The sequence below is a fragment of the Anabas testudineus genome, chromosome 11 (genome assembly GCF_900324465.2).
Source record: "Anabas testudineus chromosome 11, fAnaTes1.2, whole genome shotgun sequence".
NCBI lineage: Eukaryota > Metazoa > Chordata > Actinopteri > Anabantiformes > Anabantidae > Anabas > Anabas testudineus.
Window position 1 is genome coordinate 7,738,746 of NC_046620.1, and position 24,803 is coordinate 7,763,548.

General features: G+C 39.3%; 3 protein-coding genes across 4 annotated transcripts; 1 reads left to right on the forward strand and 2 right to left on the reverse strand.

Annotated features, from left to right (window-relative positions):
• Positions 1 to 807: 807 nt before the first annotated feature.
• exosc7 (exosome component 7) lies at positions 808 to 4,019 on the reverse strand. Its single transcript, XM_026348813.2, has 8 exons — positions 3,822 to 4,019; positions 3,560 to 3,661; positions 3,305 to 3,399; positions 3,002 to 3,167; positions 2,612 to 2,682; positions 2,351 to 2,474; positions 2,115 to 2,270; positions 808 to 990 (listed from the first exon to the last, which is right to left on the reverse strand). Exons 1-8 carry the CDS (start codon positions 3,876 to 3,878, stop codon positions 886 to 888), a joined length of 876 nt encoding a protein of 291 aa, XP_026204598.1. The 5' UTR covers positions 3,879 to 4,019; the 3' UTR covers positions 808 to 885.
• A 1,051-nt stretch (positions 4,020 to 5,070) lies between these two features.
• Positions 5,071 to 15,284, forward strand: zdhhc3b (zinc finger DHHC-type palmitoyltransferase 3b). 2 transcript variants are annotated; one of them, XM_026349241.1, is made up of 7 exons: positions 5,071 to 5,425; positions 8,791 to 9,122; positions 9,269 to 9,393; positions 10,237 to 10,333; positions 10,677 to 10,758; positions 11,051 to 11,181; positions 12,930 to 15,284. In XM_026349241.1, exons 2-7 carry the CDS (start codon positions 8,820 to 8,822, stop codon positions 13,086 to 13,088), a joined length of 897 nt encoding a protein of 298 aa, XP_026205026.1. In that variant the 5' UTR covers positions 5,071 to 5,425; positions 8,791 to 8,819; the 3' UTR covers positions 13,089 to 15,284. The 2 variants fall into 2 exon arrangements, with proteins under 2 accessions (XP_026205026.1, XP_026205025.1); XM_026349240.1 differs by lacking the exon at positions 5,071 to 5,425 and adding an exon at positions 5,610 to 5,787.
• Positions 15,285 to 18,387: 3,103 nt separating this feature from the next.
• Positions 18,388 to 20,427, reverse strand: LOC113154840 (transmembrane protein 42). Its single transcript, XM_026349242.1, has 3 exons — positions 20,217 to 20,427; positions 19,216 to 19,362; positions 18,388 to 18,957 (listed from the first exon to the last, which is right to left on the reverse strand). Exons 1-3 carry the CDS (start codon positions 20,391 to 20,393, stop codon positions 18,811 to 18,813), a joined length of 471 nt encoding a protein of 156 aa, XP_026205027.1. The 5' UTR covers positions 20,394 to 20,427; the 3' UTR covers positions 18,388 to 18,810.
• Positions 20,428 to 24,803: the final 4,376 nt, after the last annotated feature.

Here is a 24,803-nt window from a genome sequence, read left to right on the forward strand (position 1 = left end):
TTAAGTAGAAGTTTGTTTTGGACCTGCTGCTCTCAGCCTGTGCACACACCCTACAACTGTCAGAGTGAAGAGTGGAAATGATCCAGAGTCACATCTGGTCTTTCTGTAAGAATTTAGCCTTCCACAGTCGTTCGACTGCCACGTGGCAAAGACAAAAGGACACAGAGAGACTGGACCTTTCCTCTGCAGTACAGATGCAATGCTAATCTGGTAACTCACCAAAATATTATTGTGTCTTTAGTTTTACAGTATTGCTTGTTTTTTTTTGTTTTTTTTGTAAAATATAGTGTCCAGCAATTGAATTTTGGTGCTACTTTATCCATCCATCCATTTTCTTAACTGCCTGTCCTCTCAAGGGTCACGGGAGTGCCAGAACCTATCCCAGCTGTCATTGGGCGAGAGGCGGGGTACAGTCCATCATATGGCAAACATACAAAAACAGACAACCTTTGACACTCACACCTATGGGCAAGTTAGAGCAACCAATTAACCTAACAGCATGTCTTTGGAGGTGGGAGGAAGCCGGATTACCTGCAGAGAACCCACGCAGACACGGGGAGAACATGGTAACCCCACACAGGAAGGCACCCTTTCAGAACCAGGGTCCGTCTTGCTGTGAGTCGACAGTGCTAATCACCGCCCTACATCACGTTTTGCCAAACATAGTCAATATTTGCAGGTTTCTACAGTATACTGCTATAATAAATATATTTGGGGTTAAACTAAATTTAAAGCACAGTTCTTGTTTTGTTTTTTTAAACAAGCAAAATGATGGAAAGAGTCGTGTAAATTTCAATACAACAAACAGACTGTACAAATTAAAGGTTTTATTAGAAAATCTGTATAAACGTACATACATACATACTGTAGATACAGTAAATGATCTTAACCAAGAAAACCAACTTTCTGTCGTTTCTTTCCCAAACTCTCCTCCTGCTGCAACAGCTTCATGAGTGGAGCATGAAGAGCTTTCCCGACACGTTTACCTGACTGGAGAAAACAAAATATTTTAGTATCTGCTGTGCTAATGTAAAACATTTTCATTACCAAATACAGAAAATGCACTACTGTGTGTTTACTGCATTTTTTCAAGCAAAGGTATTAGAAATACACAGTAACTCACTAATATACTTAACTAAGTTAGCTTATTAACAAAATTTTGAAAAGCTAAATAAATGTGCTATTTATTGGCTTGGACAAGAAACAAGTTATGTTACCACGAATACAAATATAAGGTGTTCTAAGTGCTAGAAAGCAGATTTTTCTACCCTTGAACAAAGCCAGGCTTGTTGTGTCTCTATTATAGTCTATGCTATTTTAAATTAACCAGCTGCTTGCTTGTTTTCCAATATAACTCAGCAAATATGCTTATTTTCCCTAAACATAAAAAATGAAATGGCATTAAACACAGACACCACTAAATACAATATATCTGGAAGTTTAGTCATGGCAACTGGACTTCCTTTAGTTGGGTGAAACGTTTCGCTACTCATCCAAGTAGCTTCTTCAGTCCAACCTGGTGCAGGTGTGAACACACCTGCACCAGGTTGGACACACTTAACGACCCATTTAGGTGTTACGAGGGGGTGGGCTGAGGTGTGATCATTACATCCTTCACATCCCCCCCATCCTTTGTTTCACCTAACGAGCCTATTCAGGGCAAGGGGTGGAGTGAAACCAGCCTTGGAGCATAAATTTGCGGCCTCTAACCAACTATCTTCAGACTGAAGAAGCTACTTGGATGAGTAGCGAAACGTTTCACCCAACTAAAGGAAGTCCAGTTGCCATGACTAAACTTCCAGATAACTTCACCTGGACGACTGAGAATCTTCACCGACATAAATACAATATAGTAATTCTAACCCAAAATTAAGACAATATAAATTTAAGTATTTTAATATGTATACAATATATTCAAATATCTGATACTTGTGGGGTCTTTTAAAACTGTATCTACTCCACCAACAGAGTTACTGAGATGAGATAATAATCGTCTGGTCTCTATGAACTATATCTTTATGCACTTAGATAAAAATAAAATGAAATCATATCATGCTAATGAATCAGCTTTAGTGAGAACAGGCCAGATGGCAGGGGAGAGGAGCTGGACTCACCTCTGTCATTTCAAAGATGCTCTCTGGATCCAGGCTGCCTCCGCCCACCTTCCTCACGCAGGTGACCGTGCCCTTGTGGGTGACAGAGATGATCAGGCTCGCCAAAGAGCAGGCTTTCTCTTGCAGAGTTGCATCAACAACATGTCTGTGACCCACCTGCAGAAAAAACAGTGTATGTTTTGCTGTGCGATAATGGACTTTGGAAATGTGTCTTTACTATCAGCAAGTGGGCTTACCTTGCACAGGGTCACTATACAGGGCACATTTTCTACATTTAGCCTCATACAGTCATATGGGTCATCTGACAGCTCAATCTCCTTCCCTCCATCATCATCAGATGATATATGTACTCTGGGAATTCTGTAGGTAAGATAATCAGAGGACTGGCTATAAGCTTATAACACAACCCTGGCATCATTAATCTGAAAATTGTGACTGCTGCAAGAAGGATGGGATTAACAATTTAATCGCAAACACCAGTACGATGCTTTACTTACTTTGTGTTGAAGAGTGCTGCTTTGATAGCTATTGAGATGGCATCATACAGGTTTCCATCGCACTGCAGGAGCTGTGAAAACAGATCAACATGGGAAAGACCATCTGAGACTTCAGATTAAATAGGATGTCCAGATTTTTCATTGCATTTTATAAATGGGTTATAAAGTGATTTTCACCAATAATGTTTTTGACATATGCTTACTTGCATATAAAAATATGTATTTGCATTTGTGAATTGAAACAGAAATCTACCAAATCTAGTACATAATGATGTTGGACATTCTCATCAAACAGCCACAATTAATAATCAGAGCTTGAGAGTCTTGTGTTTGAGTGTTGGGTTTTTCTTCTTCACAAAGTGTAAGATGCTGTCGGGTGCTTCAACTCACCAGCACATCGACATAGAGCACCCAGCAGTGTTCTCCAGCACTGATACAGAGACTGTTCAAGTCGACGCTATGCTTGTTGTTGAAGACTTTGTAGAGCGTGTTACTAATCTCTGCCCCCATCTCCTCACCTCCTCTGCCCTCAAATTCAGGGGTTGCATTTGCTGAACTATTGATAGAAAAATCAAGAGAATAAATAGATACTGCAACAGAATGTATATCTATCTAGTGCTAGTAATAACAGACAAAACAGTGAAAATATGCACTGTATTTTTTTTTAATCGTGCAAATATGCATCACACCTACCAATCAACAAAAAACTCCAAGTAGCCTTCATTTGGCACCATAGGCCTCGGTTTTCCAATTTCAGCCTTTATCCCAACTAGAACGGCCGTGAGCCCCTAGAAGAAACACAAACTAGATAAGTTACACGGTTACGAGAGAGGCTCTAATATGACAGTAAGTGGGTTTATGTGCATTTGAAACGTATTTACAGGATGATTCACGACTGAGGGTGCACAGATGACAAACTTTAGGGCTTCTGCTGCAAATTATCATTACCAGTGTGACTTTGGCGGATCCGTCGGTGTTGGACACCACATCAGTCTCTATTTCCATGTGTCTGTAGTCCTCACACCCTCTTCCATCCACTCGTAAATCATCCTGATGACAGGAATCAAAATGTCAACAGGCTTGTTGAGTGCTAACGCACCTTGTGCTTTATGTTGTTTTAAATTAGAACCGTTAGCTAAACAACTACGGTGATTGCTATTAAAATAATTCAACAAACACGGGATGGTTGTTGTTGATGATAAAAACTTACCCGTATACCGTGTAAAATATACACCTTTTCTGCTTCGCTAACTTGCACGGTTGCCATAATGTAAAAGTGTGCTTGTCGCTTTTCTCCTACGTAATCAAAAGTCGACGATTAATGTTGAGTGTGTTTGCTTTCCACACCTGCATGTCCCGCTTGTTTGAGTCACAGCGTGAACGATCGTGTAGAAGACAGACTCCGCCCAACCGGTGTACCGGAGTCAAGTACACAATGTGAACACGGAAAAGAAATAATTCAGAAATGTGTGAGGGATACCGAATAAATCAACCTCTAAACTATTCGAAAAGGACATTTCTGGATATATATTACATATTTATAACCTATATTTTGTCTCGTCGCTGCATTTGTTACGTTCATACAACAAAGCCGGGACACGCTTGTTGCCATGGTGACTCACAAAGCATGAAGTCGACCATCCTTAGAAATAACAAGGAAGTTAATTTATAATTAAATGATTTAGATCAGAGATTATTTTAGGAGGAAATATATTTCACCCTCATTTCTGGGACCTTAGGTGGCCCTAATAATATATCATATATCATAAAGTTAGACCTCTCTTCACCTACTAATGCATGCAAAAAAAAAAAGTGCCTTTACTCAAAATATACTTCTTCACGTATTCATGCACATCACAGATATTTTTAAAAGTTAAATGTAATCATTTTAATTTCGATTAGCAGTGTGTCCAGGTTGGCTTTGGTCCCAAAAAGGACTGTTCCACCTCCAGATGACATTGACATTTAGTCATTTAGCCGGTGTGAAGTCTATAAGCACTTAATTAACATATTTTACTATAAAAAACTTAGATTAGGAGCCCAGCAACATTTATAACCAGATCTTTTATGAGGTTGACTTGCTATGAAAGAAAAGTAATGTAATATAACACTACATACTGGTTGAGCTATCATACACCAGAGTAGCTTATTATATCAATAAATACCATCAGTATCACGTTTATAGTTTTCATACAAATAAGAAAAGGATTGACACACTTCAGGAGTTTCCTACATTAATTAATTGACACAACTCATAATGGTGAAAAACAGCCTAACTCACATAATGTATGGCCCCATTATACATTTTTTTTAGATTTTTAACATTTTATTTATATCTCAAAAGAGTTATATAAATATTTTTAAGCAATAAAAAAAGCCCCACGGTATCACGTCTAACACAGACAGCCTTACAGAAAGTGCTGCCTGGCAGACTGAACCCAGGGCATCAGTGCCGAGGCGAGGCAGGACACTTCCTGGTTGACTGCTGCGTTTTGTTGTCCTCCTGCCCGCAGAGCTTTGGGGATCTCACGGAGAAGGGGGCGCCGGAGTAGCAGGACAACGCCAGAGGATTGTTATTCATTAGCATACGAACAAAACACAACTTAAAGTCTCGCCGAAACCGAGGCGGCAGTGAAAAGCGGGAGCCCAACGGCCGGAGCTGGGGAGCCCGCAGATCAGTGAGGTTAGCCGGGCTGGAGCTAACGCACTGGGCGGCGCAGGAGAGTCTCAGTTTGGGCTGTTTTAACTTCAAAATACTTCAAAGTGTGTGAGGAAATTCAAGAAACCCCTGTCAGCACAGCACGAGAGGGCGAGGTAAGTGTTTACACCCGAAATACTTTCTCTCTTTCGCTTAATTCAACAACATTTGGTGTATATGAGTCTTATCAGGGTTCAGCTCCTGGAAATTCAGATAACCCGCTCCGGCTCCCACACTCACTTCCTGGTCGGATTTATTGCATTAGCACTTTCTGGAAGTGACTTCATCATAGCCTTATAATGTCACAATAGCTCTATGGATCCTAATGGCCATGACAAGATAGTTATTCAGACAGATCAGAGGTCAAAGCAACAGCAGGAGACACTGGATAAGGCACAGCCACAGGCCCAACGTGGACAGAAAGTGGGTTTTATCCCCACGTTTATCCACCACTACACTACATCTAATCAGCAAAAAGGTAGCAAGTGCTTTATATATTTTTACAGAGTGATAATTGTGAAGGGAAAGTGATTTTGACATTTCATTATTGGCAGTATTAAAGTATTACAGTCTCTAAATCCTTATATAATGAAGCCATCACACAGTAGTCCTAAGGTTTCAGATGGTGCAGACTTTCTTAAATTGTCTATAAGCACTTAGTTAACATATTTCTAGAGGCTTCATTTCTAATTACCATAATAACCCCTACAGGTGCACGTGCTGTGTTGTTAATGAAGTTATTTATAAATGTCAATTTTTCATGTAAAGACACAAAGTAAAATAGGCAGTGGCAGTTCAACTTCCTGGTGTGATAACAAACCCTGTCACCTGATGTTGGATAAGTGCTGTGACGTCTTAAACTGCAAATAATCATCATCAATAGTCATATCAAACCTGACGATAATGACGATAAACTGAGCGGTGGTACCTATTTAAGTGTGTTGGAGTGTTAATGAACGGTTTATCCCACTCGACAGTCACATTTATCGTCCTCTCCTCTCTACATCATGTTTCTTTGTGTCTGCCCACTAGGCCTTCTAGCTGGAGGGAATCAAACATGGCCATAAATCATTAACTTAATATCTGCTGAGCCATATAAACATTTGGAATTTACTCACTGCTACGGTATAAGTCTGACGTTTTGAGCTATTTTATCTAATATTAAGATACTGCAGAGGAATCATGATAGTCACAATTCAGCAGCTCTTGACCATCTCTTTTCTTTCGGTTAAAATAAGTATAGAAGGGACTCGTCTGTAAAGTGCTTCTACTACAATCAAGTCAGTCAGCATTGTAAAACGACGAGTCACTGAGAGAAATCTATAGGCTCATTCTCCAGTCCCTTACAAAAGAGCCCATTGACTTAGCTCAAACTTGTTAATGAACTCTGGTTTTCAGTTAGTTTCACTCCACGTCTTTCATGATTGTTATTGTTGCAGGTTTCTGTCTTCTGCATTTTCAGCAAGCACAGTCTCTAAGGCCATCTTAGCTCCTTTGTTTCTAATAGAGTTTCTAATGGAGTGAATAGTAAAATCAGTGCAAATAACAATTCAATTAAAAGCTGTTGTTTTAGTGTAGTCTATCCCCCTCAGTGGAACAAGTTTTAGTTGAAGGGGCTACTCTCACCTGCTGATTCATACATCCTGGCAAACACTTGCATTGATCACTAGCAGTTTTCTTGACAGATAAAACCAAACCTGTTTAACAAGGAAATTTTCCAAAGTCTTGCATACAGATTGTTCTAAGATCTGTGACAGTGACATAGACAGAAAATATATGGTGGTTCTGACAAATCATCCTTAGGCCAAAATGTTTAAAAATTAAACTAAGGCCAATAGATTGAAATTAAAAAAATAAAAGAAATACGGAGGTCAAATGTATCAAGAATAATTCAAAACCAGTTGAAGGCTGCACAAAAGGAAGTAAAAAAAAAAAAAAAAACTGTAAAAATCACACTGGAAAATTGCATACTTATTATTTCTTTCACACTTCCTGTAGCTGACTAACACTAGTATAGCTCTCAGATAAACACCGTGGAGTAAATATAAAGACGGAAAATTGAAATCCTGTTTACTTTCACTGGGGCTAAGACAGATGGTACAGTAGTCTAATCCTCGACTTGTAGTGAAACTGACACACCAGACCTCCACTGTGACCTCATACTGCACCCAGCTCCTGCTGTGTGATGACAGGCACAGTGAAAAGGGTCAAGAGGCAGCGCTGCAGGGTTTTGGCCAGTCAAACTTTATTTTTAAAAAGCCACTCAAGCTAGGAACTACATTACTGTCTAAACAATGTTCCTATCTCCCGATCCTAGTTGGACTGCTGGACTTGTTTCAGTGCGACAGACAGATACACTGTAGAATTTACAGCTATCATTAATGAACTCTTTGACTTACCTGAATCATTTTGCATCTGAAACTTGCTAATTAAAGTTATTTATTACAGATGATTGGGGCTGTCTATTTTGTTTTCATTTTTTAAAGCAGCAAAGTATAAAATGTATAGGAGTGTGGCAGGAGTTACTTGCTTATCCCACAAAAAAAAAACCTCACTGCAGGCTGAGACGAAGCGAGACTGATGATGAAAAGGTTTTCCGATCTGAAGTATCACAGAAAGATGGATGTCTTCTACAGGTCACAGAGAGGGACCTGTAGAATCAGATGACTTTGATTAATGTGCCCCCAGCGGCCTGCCGTAGGAAAGCCATATTGTTCTCACTGTGATTACATGTCCTCAGGGAGGGATGCTTATCTACCAGGATCATCGCCCCAAATCCAATTAATACGGACATGAAAGTGAGATTAGACAATCACTCAGTTAAGCCTAATGGATGGATTGAATGCTCAGGAATGACCATGCAACTCAACAACACTCTCTATAAGCTCAGGTTGTAGTGAAGAGAAGAGCACAGGGTCCTGCCAATGGGGAGGTTGTTTTTTTTTTTTTTATTGAAGTATTGTTTTGTTGATCACTTTAAGATGGAAGTTTGAATTTTAGTCTTTAAAAAAAAAACACTTTCTCTTCTTATTCCCGTGAGAGGAATGTGGATGAGCTGTGTTACTTGTCAGGATGACATCAGACAGTGTTTATTAGTCCTTCAGTTAATACTTCCTACTGGGTATTGTCTTGGCTACTGGGAATTACGCCAACCAACAACTAATAGTTGTGGGACGACACTCTTAACACAAACAGGATAAAACGAATAGCCATTTTAATACCAGTCACATGTGTTTTTTCAGTCTGGTTGCGTTTTGTTTTTGTCTAATATTATAGTAAATTGTTTGTATTGTATTGCAGAAAATAATCAGCAGGTGAATTGATACTGAAAATATTGTTTGGTTGCAGAGGAACTCCAGAGCTCTCATATCCCTTGTCTAATTTTCTAATTCCCCTTTTTCTTTAATTTTCTTCCCATCTCTCTGCTCCATCTCTCTGCTCCATCTCGTCCTCTCCATCTGTCTCTCATTACTCCTCTCAGTATGTGGCTGGTGCCACAGGCGTTGTAGAATGAAGAGCCCGGCGCATCGCACCAGGGACATTGAGCGCCAAGCTGGCTACTTGAAGCCCGAGCACTGCACCCCTCCCCCGCCCCGCACCAACTCAGACACCATGTGGTTCATCCGCGACGGCTGCGGCATCGTCTGCGGCGTCATCACCTGGCTCCTGGTCTTCTATGCCGAGTTTGTGGTGGTGTTCGTTATGCTGCTGCCCGCTAAGAATGTGGCCTACAGCCTTTTCAACGGGGCGATCTTTAACAGCCTAGCCTTCCTCGCCCTCGCCTCTCACGCCAGGGCCATGTGCACAGACCCTGTGAGTTAATCTCTGACACTCTGATTATTATTCATTAGAAGATGCCGAAACTCCTGCAGCTAAATTAAAATAAATATAATAATGTGAAATAACAAACACTGTGATTGTATGTTTTGTTAAATCACCTCCTCTCCCCTTTCTTCCAGGGAGCTGTACCTAAAGGGAACGCTACGAAGGAATTCATTGAAAGCCTGCAGCTCAAACCTGGACAGGTGGTGTACAAATGTCCCAAATGCTGCAGCATCAAGCCTGACAGAGCTCACCACTGCAGGTACCCCACTCCCTGTGCGACTACATGAATTGTAGGGATAATTTCAACTGCAGAAACTGCAGCTTTTAAGAAGTGGCTCTGTTCTGCTAAAGTCGGCAACTTACAGAGGAAAGTCCTGATGCAAGTCTCCCTCTGGGACTCCTCTCCTCTTCTGTATTTGCACCGGCCTCCCCTGTGTGTGTTTTTAGAGTAGCTGACTAGTGTTTCCCTGTAGACTTTTCAACTTGATAATAAGGAGTCCCCTATGTGGCTGCTCAGTGGTTTCCCTGGGATGTGGAGGCATGAAAAGTGCAAAAACTCTGCAGAGTAATTGAATTGAAAAGTGTGTGAGTCACTCTGTCTCAAAGGAAAAAATGGGTATCAGTTTGAATGAAACAGATTTTTTTTGTTGAATATTCTGAGTCATCTATGTGGGTGGTTCAGATGATACGCTAGTCTCTTATGACTCATAAGTATAATGTATTACACACACAAGACGGCAAGTTTTTAAATATAGATTTCCTACTGAAATTGCACCAACAAAGCACACAGGTAGGTTGTGAGTTAGATGGATTATGATTTGACAACTATTGTCGGTTCTGTCAGATAAATAACCCCCCACGTGCATTCACTCACTCACATAAACAAACTATGATTGAAAACAGTTGAACATTGTTTCAGCTTCACATGAATGAGTCGGTGCCGACACTGACTGCTGCTAAAGATGGAGTGTGCGTCTGTTTGTGACTGACTCCGACAGATCAGTCTTATTCCTCCACAGGGATAGCAGCCTCACTAGTTAACAGTTGGCCTGTTATTTCTTTATTCCATTCTGCCAGCTTGATTATTTATCTGTTTCCACAGCGTGTGCAAACGCTGCATCAAAAAGATGGACCACCACTGTCCCTGGGTGAACAACTGCGTGGGAGAGAACAACCAGAAGTATTTTGTGCTCTTCACAGTGAGTGTTTAATCACCACTTCACAAAAATAATGTCTTATTTCACTTCAGAAGGATCAGTTTCACATTACTTATTAATCTCATGAGCGCAATCTCATGCTTAAATTATAAATATCTATTACATTTTTACAGCTTTGTAATATGCACACATAAACAACTCCCATTTGTGTTTTTGTTTGTTTAAAGGATCAGCATTTCCATTATTTTGAATAAATAAATTATGTCAAAGCCACTGTTTTTGGATTCATTCAGTAATCTCCCTTGCAGTTTATCTAATCCAATCATTTTATGACCATAATTATGTGTTAATCGTGTCAGTAATTTATTTATTTTTTTCTTTTCAGATGTACATTGCACTAATATCTTTCCATGCACTAGTCATGGTGGGAGTCCATTTTGCGTTCTGTATTGAAGAAGACTGGGGAAGTAAGTGTCATCCTGTACTGTAGTAGCTTATGAGCTGACTGGGATGGTTCAGTAGGATGGGGAGCTGATAATGAGTCCATAATCACACAAAAAAAAAACATTTTAAACTGCTTTTTATAGTACTTTTAGTAGTTTAGTATTTTGTAGGCTCTGGGACATTAACTTATTGGCATTATGTTGTTCTTTGCAACTTGAAACTCAAAATAATCATTACTTGCAACCCCTGTGAGGTGCTGCTTTCTATTTTTCACAGGTATCAAACTTTACCTCTCTTTTTCCTCTTCTTCGTCAGAGTGCAGTAACTTCTCTCCACCAGCAACCGTCATTCTCCTCATCCTCCTCTGCTTTGAGGGTCTCCTCTTCCTGATCTTCACTGCGGTCATGTTTGGGACTCAGGTCCACTCTATCTGTACTGATGAGACTGTGAGTGGAAACAGTAATAATATCATTTTTATTTGTTTCTACTGAAAAATGAATTTTGTTTGTACCAGTGTTCACTCAGGAGGTCAGTGGCCAGTGTGAAAACATGTTCAATACGTGGATTTGAAGTAGCAACAAAAGCATTTAGCAATATAATAATTAAAATATATAAAATATGGATATATTATATAATAATATAAAATATATACAAATTTTAGTCCAATAATCAGAATCAGGGTCTAGGGGATGATTTTTGCAGGTGAGCTCTTAATTCTGGTATCTGTGTTTTTATAATAAGGTTATATTTTTACAGCCAATGTATTTGAGCAGTATTAGAAGAAAACAAAAGAGGATGAACCATTTTACTACATTACCTCTAATTTTTCTAAAAAAAAAAAAAAAAAGTTCAGCAATCTTTTGTGGTAGGATGTTGGGCTTGCATTAGGTATTACATAAAATAAACAGTATACAGAACTCCGGATTAAACGCTACATCAAATATTGTGAGAACATAATAAGGAACACCAGAGGGCGAATCTAAAAAGAACATTTGCTGTGCAGCTTCTTTTAGTTTGCACATAGAGTAGAGATCGTGATTTCCCTGAACAAAGTAAATATGACGAATGTTAAGGGATTATACTCTGTTCATTAAATCAGATCATACATAAAAGTAGGAGCAGGTAAATCATTTACAGCCTCCACACAGGCTGAATTACTACATTTTCTCATAACCTAACTGCTCAAACCACCCACAAGGATGACTCACAGTGCCATAGTATTCACAACAAAGATCATCTATTTCTGTGTGTGTGTCTGTGTGTGTCTGTGTGTGTCTGTGTGTGTCTGTGTGTCTGTGTGTGTGTGTGTGTGTGTGTGTGTGTGTGTGTTCCTGGGCATCATGAGAAACTCAGAGTGAGTCACCTAACCCTGAGAAGACCTCTGAGAAGAAAACTAAACAATGCAAAACATGATTAATTTGTATTCTCTTCTTAATGGTTATTTTCCTGCTGGCACATTAAAATTTAAACAACCACTGTGGAGAACACACACATACACACACACACACACACACACAAATCTTTCTCACCCAGGTGCTGAGTCTGAAAATAGGTCATGCACGCCGTCTCACTAAGATTCACAAACCTGCCTGTTCCCTTTAAAACGCTTCTTCTTTATTACATTTGGACAACGTTTCAAGCACAAACTGAGTCTTTATCGAGTATAGAGGAATCAAATTAGCTTAGTCTGTGTCAATAACACTAATTCTAATTCAAATGACTAAAATTCAAATTAATGTGTTTTATTATTATGTATGTGTATATATATATATATATATATATATATATATATATATATATATATAAATCACAAAATTCTTCCAGAGGAGATCGGCCTTACACTGAGGAATAAAAAGTGTTTGCTGATATTCTAACTGCAGGCGAAATAAAACAAGCAGCAGAGAAGTAATGAAGCTGTTTGCAGACCGTGACAGAAGTTAATGAATGTAAAATATTTTATAACACACTGTTTAATTTACAGCTCTGTAAAAGGCTGTTATTAGTTTGCTCATCTTGTTAGTTCCCAGATGTTATGTTTACAGCCTTACCATCGCTAAGTTAATTCATTTCAACAGGGAGATTTTACTGTGTCTAAATATCCAACTCTCTTTCTCTTCTCTCTCTTTCTTGGACATGTACAGACTGTATTTAAGGACACAGCATTAGTTAATAATCTGTGTTCTCACATTTGCAGGGTATTGAGCAGCTGAAAAAGGAGGAGAGAAAATGGGCTAAAAAATCTAAATGGATGAACATGAAGGTGGTGTTTGGCCACCCATTCTCAATAGCCTGGCTCAGCCCTTTTGCAACACCTGACCACGGCAAGGCAGACGTGTACCAGTACATAGTGTGAAGCTCTGCTACTGTGGACTTAAACTGACCGGTCCTGGTCTGCCTTCCTGTAGGCTGGGCCTCAACGAGCATGAACTCCTCTCAGTCATTTCTACATTTTCTTTAATCGGTTGTTTTTTAATATTGTCACCTTTTCTTTATTTTATTGTTTCCCTCTTGGTGCTGACAGAGATTAACGAGGTGTGGGTGTGTGAAAAAGCTCTATAAAGATGAATATATGTATCTCGATGCAGTGACAGCCTGACAAGAAGCTCTCAGCTGGTGAAGAAGAAGAAGAAGCTGGTCAAATGCCACTGCTGGACCATGAGAGAGCTTTGGAATAAATTTCCTGCAGTACGACTGCTCATTTCCTACTTCCAGGACTAAACAATATGAACTCAAGTCCAGAATGTTTTCGCTCAAAGCAGTCTGGGACCAGAATGGTGACCTGGTTTTGTCTGCCTGTAGACGCTGTGATTCACTTCTTTTTTTTTTTTTTTTTTATTGCTGTATTTCTGTCATTGCTGTGTTTATGTTTGTTTGCAGGATGCTGTGGATGATTTGCCTTACAACGGTGCATTACTGAGCGGTGGCATCTGCTGTTTTTAAAGAGATTTATATTATTATTTTTGCCTTAAGGCGTGGCAGTCGGGGTGGGACGGGATGGGTTAACACTATTCCAAACAAATTAGTTGTATCCTTCTTTGGCTGATGTCAAATTTCCTTTTAATAACTCAGACTTTCTGGTTTGAAAAACCTGTTGTTACTAGTGGTGATGGCTATTGTGGTTTAAAAGTACAACAAACACTTGAAGCAGAGAGACTGAAATACAACAGCTGGAAAATCCAGTGAAACCAAACACATTTCTGTTGTTTTACTAAAGAAGTCAGTGACTGGCTGTTTCTCAACACAGCACGAGCAACTGTGACCTGATTTTATGCTGCACAGCTAAGAACTCTTCAGCTAACTTCTGCTCCTTCTTGTTGCAGTATTCTACAGTCTTTAGAAAAACTGCATGTTTATTTAAGAAAAATTATCTTTCTTTTGTTTTGTAGATGCATGTTTCACACACACACACACACACACGCCACACACTTTTGCTAGAACCTCTCTCCTATTGCAGATGCAGGATTTACACAGCAAGAAATTAGAGCTGGACACATGCAAATAAATGACTAATGCGTTGTGTTCCATGCACTTGACTCGCAGTAAAAGCAGTTCTGTGTTTACCAGTGCGTTTAATGTGGAGCAGGAGAGAATTGGGTTTGCATAAGCAGTAACTCAAAGGAGTAAACCATGAACTGTAGCCAAATTTATGTCCAAATATTGTGCAAATTTCAAATGAATCTTCCGAAAATGAGAAAATGTAAATAGGAATTAATGTCAGATTCCATACATGTCAATAAAAATGCACATAACAGAAAGATGGATGACATAAGAGAGATAAAATAACAGAGGAAAGCTGAGTTGCATACATGCTCAATTCTCTGAGTCCTTAGGGTGGCAGGCTCCAACACTAATGATAGAAGGAGGGATTTGCTGAATGTAAATACAGCAACATAAATGGAGTCTGATTATATATAAGGATTATATCTCAAACATTTCACCTCTGACACTTAAGTAGAAACAGGACTTTGTTCGCTAAGCAGTTTTACCAGCATGCTTTTTGATTATTTGATAACTGTGTGAAATAAAACTAGCCAACCTCTTTGCTCGGTCACCTTCCCAGTCACCAGCTCAGATGGAAATTCAGAAGATAAAGCAACAGTGGAAAAAGTTCACTGACTATGCTAGAAAGACGCATTTTGATTGCGACAGCTGTTAACGATGCCGGCAGAGAGAGAAGAGAATTGTGAATTTGCAGTTAGGAGACTTCTAAAGCACTTGACATTGAAAATTACTGTGTCCAATGCCTACAACTTTTTTTTATCTGGCGAAATGATGTGTTTGCATATAGGTCATATCAAATTAAATGTGAAGGAAGGAGCAGATCATCATCAAAAATCATTTCTTTTTGCTTTTCTTTTACAACGTTATGTCAACATGTAACAGTTTACAGTTCACCAGCTTTTTTTCTTGAATTATTCAGTATATTATGTGGTCAGAAACGACAAATTGTACTATTGAGTACTTTCTGTGAACCACGTAATATTTTTTTTCTTCTGTGGTATTTGTTTAAAGGGGGAAAAATAAAACTGGATATGTGTGACAACTTTCAGTGACATTTTATAGATATTTTATTGACCCTATTGATCAATTTACTATATTTTTATATTATATTTTGGTAGATAAGACACTCATCTTAACTTCAGGATTATATTTCATATTATAATAAAAAAAACAAACAAACAAATAAGTACCGTGACCCAACTTGCAATGACGACCATATGGCAGCTAAAGTTAAATTATATGTACAATCCACTATCTTGTAGTAAGCTCTTGATATGTGTGCATACTGTACCCTTTGAAAATCTACTAACTTAATTAATCAGCATAATCTAATACAATATAAAATATACTGTATATGTTCAAGCTTCCACACAATCATATTTAAAAAGGTGAAAGGTTCTGCAGCAGAAGTAACTGAGCTTTTATTATAAAGTTACTGTAATGTAAAATGAAGTTAGTCAGCAGTATATGTTAATATCCTATTTACTAACTAGGGTTTTATTAAAAAACCTCTATATAGGAAAATATGCTGTATAAATACATGTTGTCATTTTAATCATTGCAACTGTGTGTTTCCTTTGTTTTACCTTAATTGAGGTAAAACAAAGATTTTTTAACAGATATGATCTTTGTGAGAAATGTGGAGATTTGATACTATGGCATATATTAGGATATATAATATAATCAACACATTGTCTGTCGTGTGCGGAGTTGATGCATCTAAGGCCTTTAAATGCTCAACGTTACAGCACCATTACCTAGAATAGTCTTTATAAAACTTCAGTGCATGAACGCAAAGAAAGGACATGTAAAATAAAAAGTCCCCTTAATCTGTCTGTAACTTCAGATCTACTTTGGTCATACATAAAGATGTACTAAATCTCTTCCCACAGCTAACAATATCCAAGTGATGTAGACAAGATTCTTGTTTGTCAGATGAGATGTTTATTTAATAATTTAACAGTGTTTCTTCTCTCAGTGGAGATGACACATCCTTTCAAGTGTTTCCTATTACCAGAATATATTTACACTTTTACAAATGTTTGTTTCACATCATTTGTAAGACACGTTATGAATGGTTTATATCCGAGCAAAAACAGTTCTCGTGTGTTAAAACACTGAACATCATGTGAAATTTGTTAGTGCAGCAGCCTCCAGATTAAACTGACGGTGATCTTTCACGCTTTAGGTCAAAGAGTACCAACAACTGTATGCAAAATCTGTCCTTGGAGTGAACAAAGACCGCTCTCCTCTAACATCAACACCTCCAGATTGCTATAATCCTGATTTCTGCAGTTTACGTGCACACACCGTGCTGCGTTCACAGGCCTATAAATGTGATTACTGCAAAAGCACTGATTGGTCATATTACAGTGAGAGTGGGTTCACAGGTAGATAGTTTACCCTCACATCATGCTGTTAAGTAGAGAAAAAAACAGGCACCAACATATTTTATGAATCGAAAGCAAGATTACAGATATTGAAGGTATGTTACAAGAATCATTCAAGAGTCAGAAGAGAAAATTGATACAACATAAATGTACAGTAAACATGTAGCTGGACCCCGAATCTGCTAAAGCTCACCAATTAAGTGTTTTTCCGAAATTGTCATTCTATTCTTTAAACTTCTTTCTGTTCTTCCTGAGTTGTGAAAAGTTGCATGTACTGTAGCTAGTGGTGGTAGTAAGTAAACTTGAGTCTATTTGTTTCCCCCTGTCTTCAGTCTTTATGCTAAGCTGAGCTAACCAGCTGCCTGCTCCAGCCACACATCTGTCCAGCCATGAGTATCAATCTTCTCATCTCAGTTTCTTACAAGTCAATAAGCATATGCTTCCAGAAATGTAACTTCTGAAGTAATGAAACAGACCCGGCATCCCAAAACGTGGAGCCACAAAAAAAAAAAGAAAAGAAACAACAACAAAATGACTAGTGATGTTGCTGCACGTGCTTAGCTGTGTCTTAGTGATCTCCACTGGTGAAAAGTCCTGCGTAGTGAGTTCAGCCCTGTCATGAAGCATCACCCAGGCCGCCTTTAAGATGAGAGCTGTACAGTCACATTGTCAGGGTTATGGTGAATCACACGATACATGCACAGCAGCAGTTGGAAGGATATCTGATATATTTGTGCACTGCTGCTGTGGGATATTGCAGACAGGTGTCATAGCTACCATTACGCATTTGTATTATGATATGTATCCAAAAATATTACACACAGTGTAATCTTCAAAATGCAGCCTTCGATGTTCATGTGCAGCCAATACTACAGTGTATTTATTCACTCTAGCCTATTTATGCTTACATCCCTCTGGTTTCTATCAAGTACTGACGCTTGCGGTCATGCCTAACATAGTGTTATGATATTTAAAGGAAGTATAATGTTATTGCGTGCTCACTCACAGCTCCAGGGATGTTAAAAGAAGCTTTTAATGAAGCTATGTGTCTGTGAAACCCCAAAAGGCGACAGGATAATATGAGAATGAAAACATAGGGCACATTAAACTCAACAGGCAGCCATTAAGGCTCTATGTCTCTGATAGCGAAGAGATCGTTTAACCAAATGAAGCGGCTCACAGGGAGAAATGGTGAGTGGAACATGTGCACATCTACCATGAAAACCTCTGAATCTAAATGTGTTATGCTCATATTTTGAGGTTAAGGTTCAAGCTATTGATAAAGGCAAAAACAAAGCAAAAGACCCAGGCAGAGATCCAAATCTTACCAGTGATGAGTCTTTGAGCAGCGCTACATTAGTGGGATTATTACTTGTGAAAGTAGAAATCATTTATACTTCATTTACACTTGCCTTGAGCATGCATAAATGCAGTCAGCGTAGGGTGTTTACAGTGAGTGTCATTAAGGAAATGTGAAAATTAAGAAAGCTTTGACCTGTAATACATAATGCACAGGCTGATTATTGCAACATCATGCACATTTCTCCATGACTCACGAACACAATCCAAAAGATTCAGATCAGTCTATCAGTCTGCCCTCAGGTCCTTATCGTATATTCATATTGTGTGCTAAGCTGGGCTAACCAGCAGCTAGCTCAAGCTGCGTTGATGTGCTGTTATTGACTAAACATGTTCCTAAAAGTAACATAAAGTTAATATCCTTTTTGCTCCATTGTAAGCCTGTGGATCAAAATGATTTTAGAGCTTCTGAGAAGCTGGACGTAGGCATCCAAGCTTGTCTCCACTAGCCAAACTGTGACAATGCCATGGCCAGACTGGATGAAGGCCAACATCTCCTCTGATTTGAGAACAGGACTGAACAGAGCGGCCACCACAGCTTTTCACAGTCTTCAGGCCACAAACGGAAGAAAAACTGATTAAAAATAGAGATTTTTTTATGTAATTTAGTAAAATTGGAAACACTGTAAGAACAATAGAACATTGGAGGAAGATTAACAACAAAAACTGAAATTATTCTTGTTCTTTCACTATAATAATCAGAATTATGTTTATAATTTATGTTGTTTTCTGTGGCTAGAAAACAGAGGAGATGCCGACCAAAACACACCAGATACCACAACCAGCCGGAACCAGGCTGACCTGAACTAGTGGGGACAGGAAATATTATTCATCCTTCGTGGCGACTGCGTTCTGCTGTCCATCCTGTGGAGAAACCCTCTGCAGAACCAACAGCCCAGAGAAGGTCAGAGAGATCCCAACCCACCACAATGTTATCTGGGCTTCACCGAAGATCAGCTGGCCCAGAAAAGCCTGCAGGAAAAAAAAATCAAAGCAAATAAAAAAACAATCTCTGTTTGATTCAAATATCAGCCAGTAAGTACTGTATTCCTTGATGGGATATATCAGACAAGGAGCTGATGAGGTATTTCTGAATATAGTCCAGCCTACTTTCTAAAATAAAGCAGCTCATGTAAGAAAAAAAGGACGGAAGGTCACAAGGAAATTAACTTACACTCCACCAAAGTCAGAATATTGTGCTTATAGGACAAAAAAAAGGCTGCTACTTACGGAAGATATGAAGTTGGAGGCGGTGGTGGTCACAGTGGTTCGGGTGGAAGAAGAAGAGTACCTGAGTGCTTTAGCTAGAAAGGTCCACATCACAGCGTTGCAGGTGAAAAGCAGCCCGCCACATAGCAGCCTTAGAGGGATATGAAGCTGCAAAACAAAAACAGAAAACTTGTTTTCATGTAACCTGTGGACTTTACTGGTTTATCCCTTGACTCTGTTTAAGTAACTATTACATTAATGGCACTGCAGCCGAATTTATGTTGAATTGCACAGATTTTTTCAAATGGATCTAACATATGAAAGGTTTTGTCAAATCTCTGGATGTTTCTGGTAGTTTATACACTGAACAGTCAGTTGATTACAGAAATATTAAACATCTGCCTTTAGTATGTAGGCTCAGATGATTTGGAGCAAACCTGGTTGCCCACTTAGCCCAGCTGCCCTTCTTTCAGATATGACACATTCAAACACGGCGCTGCCACTTAAAAGCATCTGAATCCACCTGCAACTCTAATTTGCTGTTTTAATGGTGGTCCAGACTCAAGGTCACGGCTGGACGATTCCTAAAGGCTTCAGACAGCTGCCTGCAGATGTTTCTGGCATCACTGTGCGCTGAGTGTGTGAAGGTCATACATGAAACCTGACCCCCTTTTGCAAAACCAGCCTTTGTCAGCTCCATCAACACGACCACTGTGAGAGGATTCAGATTACAACATGCCGCGTTAACACACACACACACACACACACACACACACACACACACACACACACACACTGCAATGTCATTCAGCACGCGGACACGCCACGAGAGCTGCTGCATGGGCTCCCCCGTGTGATGCTGCTGATGGTGCTGATGCTGAGGGAGTCAGGGAGGAGAGGCGGGCGGGGATAACCCCCCAACTTCCTCCGTGAGAAATCACCCCGCTTGCAGGCACACTCCCTGCATTATTCACAGCCATCCTCCCCGTTAATTATTCACTTTAAAGGCGGCCATGCCTCACCCGGTCACAGGCGGTAGTTTCGTCCGCTTGTCTAAATTTCCGCTGCTCTCCCCACGTCCGGAGTCCGGTTTCGCAGACTCCCTTCAGGTAGTCGGCTCCGAGGGACAGTTTGGCCGAAGACGACGCCACAGCCCCGAGGAAACCCGCCAGCAGTGCATAGAAAACTCCCGGGAACATGTTGATAGTGACAGCCGAGGCACATAATTTTCTAATCCATCTTTACATGTCTGATGCTGCTGCTGGTCCGGGTCGAGCTGCCTGCATGCTTCTATGTCACTGGGCACGTTTTCCTGCACTTTCTACCGATATCCGTCCGGTGGCAGTCACACAACACACGGCCAACCCGGAGCGGTGCAGCGGCTGGACTAAAACTGCAAAGGCATCCTGGGAAATGTAGTAGTAGTGCCATTTCAGTGCAGAAATAATAAAAAATAAACAGAACCATAACCAGCTAAAGAAATTTAAGTGTAGCAGAAAACAGCAGAATTTCAGTTTAGTTTTATAAATCTCTAAATATGGGGAATTTTAAACATCATAGGGAAGTTTGGATCCATGTGTGCCTCATATTAGATAAGAGCAGATTTGGACTTGAGGTTCTAACAGCTGACCGCTTCCTTTAGATATCAGACCCCTGCTGGGTTTATGTTCTTCGAGGAGATCAAAAATGTAACTTGGCCCCATTGCAGTAAGAGGTGTCCCCAAACATACTAGAATCATAATAATTAAAAAAATGTAAGAGTTTTTTATTTAGATACTTTAATATTACATTTTTCACATGTGAAGTACTTTAAATTAGCGACATTACAGGTTGTATTAGTAAAATTTTTAATGCAGAACACTGACTTGTAGTAGAGTATTTTTACAGTGTGGTTGGCTGTTGCTGCCTAATATCAATATTATTATTACCACTAATTAAAACCATTTTTAAAAAATGACACAAAATGACAACAGGGTTTTAGTCCAAAGATGCCAGTTACACTAAATTAACAATTACCTCTAAGCAGCACTACAGTGTCTCCTAATATGCTGAAATCTGATTAAGTACTTTCATAATGTTTCTTGGTTATACGTTTCGATTAAAAGTGAGTGATATTAAGAAGAGTTTGACTTGACAACCTCCTTTCTTCTGCTCTACTACTGAGTAGAGTAGGAGACAATCAATACTAATGTAATGTCCTTGAGTGTAGGAGGACAGCATGTCTCTACTTGATCCAGACTGCATGAACGACAGGGATGGACCAGTGTCCTCTTCTGCATACTGATGAGCTGCCTTATAAGAGGTCATTACATTAACATTCACACAGTGGGGATACAGGGAATCGCTGGGAGGAGTATAGGAAGTAGATGGTTACACATGTACACCCCCACGTGATCCTCACTCCCTTTGCTCTGTGCTATTAAGAGAGGCGAGCCTGTTAGGGAGGACGACACAGAACAAGAATAAATTATTCTGCTAATCAGGAACAGAAAGTGGAGTCATCGTCATGAATGTACGGGCTTGTAATGACTGTGTTAATCAGAGCGTCCAAGAGACAAGTGTCATCAGGGACAGAAGTCTGTCTCTTCATCAGACTTGGCAGCTGGACGCTTGAACTGTGAGATGATGAGAGAGAGAATAATGTCAGCATTGAAACTGATGTCGTTATCTTTTCATTTAATCAATGATAAGATGATAGCAAAGATCAGTGTGACAGTGTTTTTTCTTTTTCTTTATAATTATTATTATTAAACTGAACAATAGACTGTAGGTAGAGATTATGACCTATCAAGAGTGGCTTAATGAAGTTGAAAAGAAGGGTTAAGACTTCAGGTGTATTATTTATTCTGAAGTAATAAATAGTAGTACATAGACCATATTTGCAGATGTGAAAGAATCGAAATGTTTGCAACAAACACAGAAGTGCTTTCAATTATTTTCAACTGTAGTAGTGAAATGTGTTTGCCAAATCCACAAACAGTCTTCTAACCATCTGGATGGTAAAACATTGAGTCGACCTCATGATAAAAATATATTTAAACTTGTTTTCTAAGTCGCGTCCTTCTGAATATTATTTCAAGTTTTAATTTGGGTAAACGGGTTCAAATATTATTATCATGCAGTGAATTGTTTTATATCCAGATTGTCAGAGTAGTATATGTGTGTAAGAACAGATAAATACTGGCGATGTATTTAAAAAGCCACATTTACCATATGCAAAAAAGATGCCTCACATCTTGAAATCAGATGTACTACATTTATTTTCCTGACCAGCAGATGTCTCCATTGTACTTCCCAGAAATACTTTCTCATCCTCGCCTTCCTGCTGTCGATGTAAATCATCAGCTTGTAAACCGTCTGTGTACATTTATTTCTTTGCTGTAGATTAAAGCAGCAATTAGTTTGAAATACAACCAGTTTTCTTGTTCATGCTTTGACAACTTGTTACCACTGCGACATATTATCTCTCAATGTTGACATTTCTGAGCAATGAAATCTTAATTAGTCTGTGAAGAAGCCATTATGGCATCTCTGCTGTTGTAGATGCATCTGCGTACATCAGTTGAATTTAAAAAAGAGAAAGAAGTGATTTTTAGCTAAGATGATCACAGAGTGCTTTTGTGAAATCAAGCTTGGAGGTTTAACAAGCACACAATAATGTAGAGTCAGAGCCTGTGTGTGTGTGTGTTATCTGTTATCTATGGAGGAGGAGGATATTAGTAGAGTAGTGAGCAATGGCAGCGCTGAAGAGAAATAAGGTTTCTGTCACAGTGTCCTCTGCTCTGATCTCGCTGAAATAAGCTTCAGGGGTATGACCGTTCTTGTTCTGTCACATTGCTGGTGTCCAAGTAGCAAGAAAAGTTTCAAATAAAGTGGGCCCATTAGCTGTTATGTCCATGCCCAGAGTTTCCTGCCTGAAGCATATCTGACAAACACAAGTGTCAGGTTAGAAGCTCTAATTAGGCTCCTTCTGCTTCTGTTCAATGAACAATAATTGAGCCCACAGAGAGCTTTAATGACACTTTATCTAAGGTCTGTGACTGTCTTTGTTCACCTTCTCCTCTGTCCTGCGTTTGTGATTTAATGGGAACAAAATGCTTCCGAGTGTAGAGTTCATTAGTGTGCCAACTTGATCTATGACCTTTAACTCAGCTGTCAATCTCTGACGGACAAAATTATATTTTTATTAATAATAAGGAAAAGTCAGTTATAAGAAAGTCTTTGTCACATATTTTTGCACCTTTAAGTTTCATAGTCAGTCTTTCCATCTTGAGATGCAGTAAAATCAACTCTTTAAGATATAATTTAGCTAATTTACTAGTTTCCTTCTTTTTCTGGTGAATATTTTCACATGAATGAATGGTATTAAACTATTCTCTGCTTTTCTTTAATTAGAATATCCCTGTGCTTCTAGCTGCAACACTGCCCCAGATGATGTTGACTGGATGAGATTTTTAATTCAGTTGTTGACATCTGGAGGAGCAGGTCACACAAAACTCAAAAACTCCTCCAGATGATGTCATTTGGGAGGGTGTTTCAGCTAGAACTAGAGACAGAGTTTAATATAAGTAAGTAAAAGTTGGGTTTATGTTCAATCTGATCTTGTTAACTCGTCTACTTTCTTTTAGAGATGTTCTGAAGTCCTGCTTGATGGCTGACTGAGGCTCCTGACACACAAACCTATGTATGTAAATGTACTCGTCAAATTACCTTGTTGATAATGTATGACTTGATTTTTTTAGGCCTGCACAGAAAGGGCAGCAAGTCACTTGGTCAAATATTCACTCACACCCTTGAACTATAAAATCCCTCACTCATGCACTCAGCACCTCCCTCCTGTTTCTGTGTGTCTTACACACAACTGCACACACAAACAGTCTGCTGACCTTGTCAGCGTACAGGGTCAATAGCCTCTCTCCAGTCCATTAAGTAGTTATTGGTGAGATTGCCGGTCTTTGTGATTAATGCAGGCTGTTGTGCAAACATACGCAAGCTTTTAGCAAGTCAAGCATCACCACATGATGGAACGTACTCAGAAATAATAATAAAAAAGAAATACAATTATACCCTGTACAACCTAACGTTACAATTTTAACACGACATTACAGTTGAATCAAAGGCCAACAGTGGAATTCAGAGGAGCTTCTTTGCTCAGAGTGACATTTATGGAGTCACACATGTTGTCGGGCGGCAGCGTTCGCAGTGAGAAGATAAAATGTTCCCAAAACAAACAGACTTGAGATAATCTCAGTTCCCCTGGTTGCCAGCAACAATTAGACCAGGTGAAATGCTAATCTGATCCAGCTGTTCTCTGTAAAAGCAGCATCAGCAGAATGTAGAAGCAAACCAAGGTCGGTCCGTGTCTCTCTACATTATTGTTGCGTTTTGGTTTGGACTGTCTGGGACTTTGCATATTTGTACACAAAGATATGGACAGTGTGCAGGTATCTGCCAGAGACAAGGACAGACAAGCTCAGCCAGTCAGAAACCGATAAGACTGCTGATGGAACACACTCACTCTTATTCATATTCTGCCAGTCTGCTCTAAAAGGAACCCTTTTTCAGTAACCTTTTCAAAATGGGCACTGACTAAGCAACAATCATTTGTT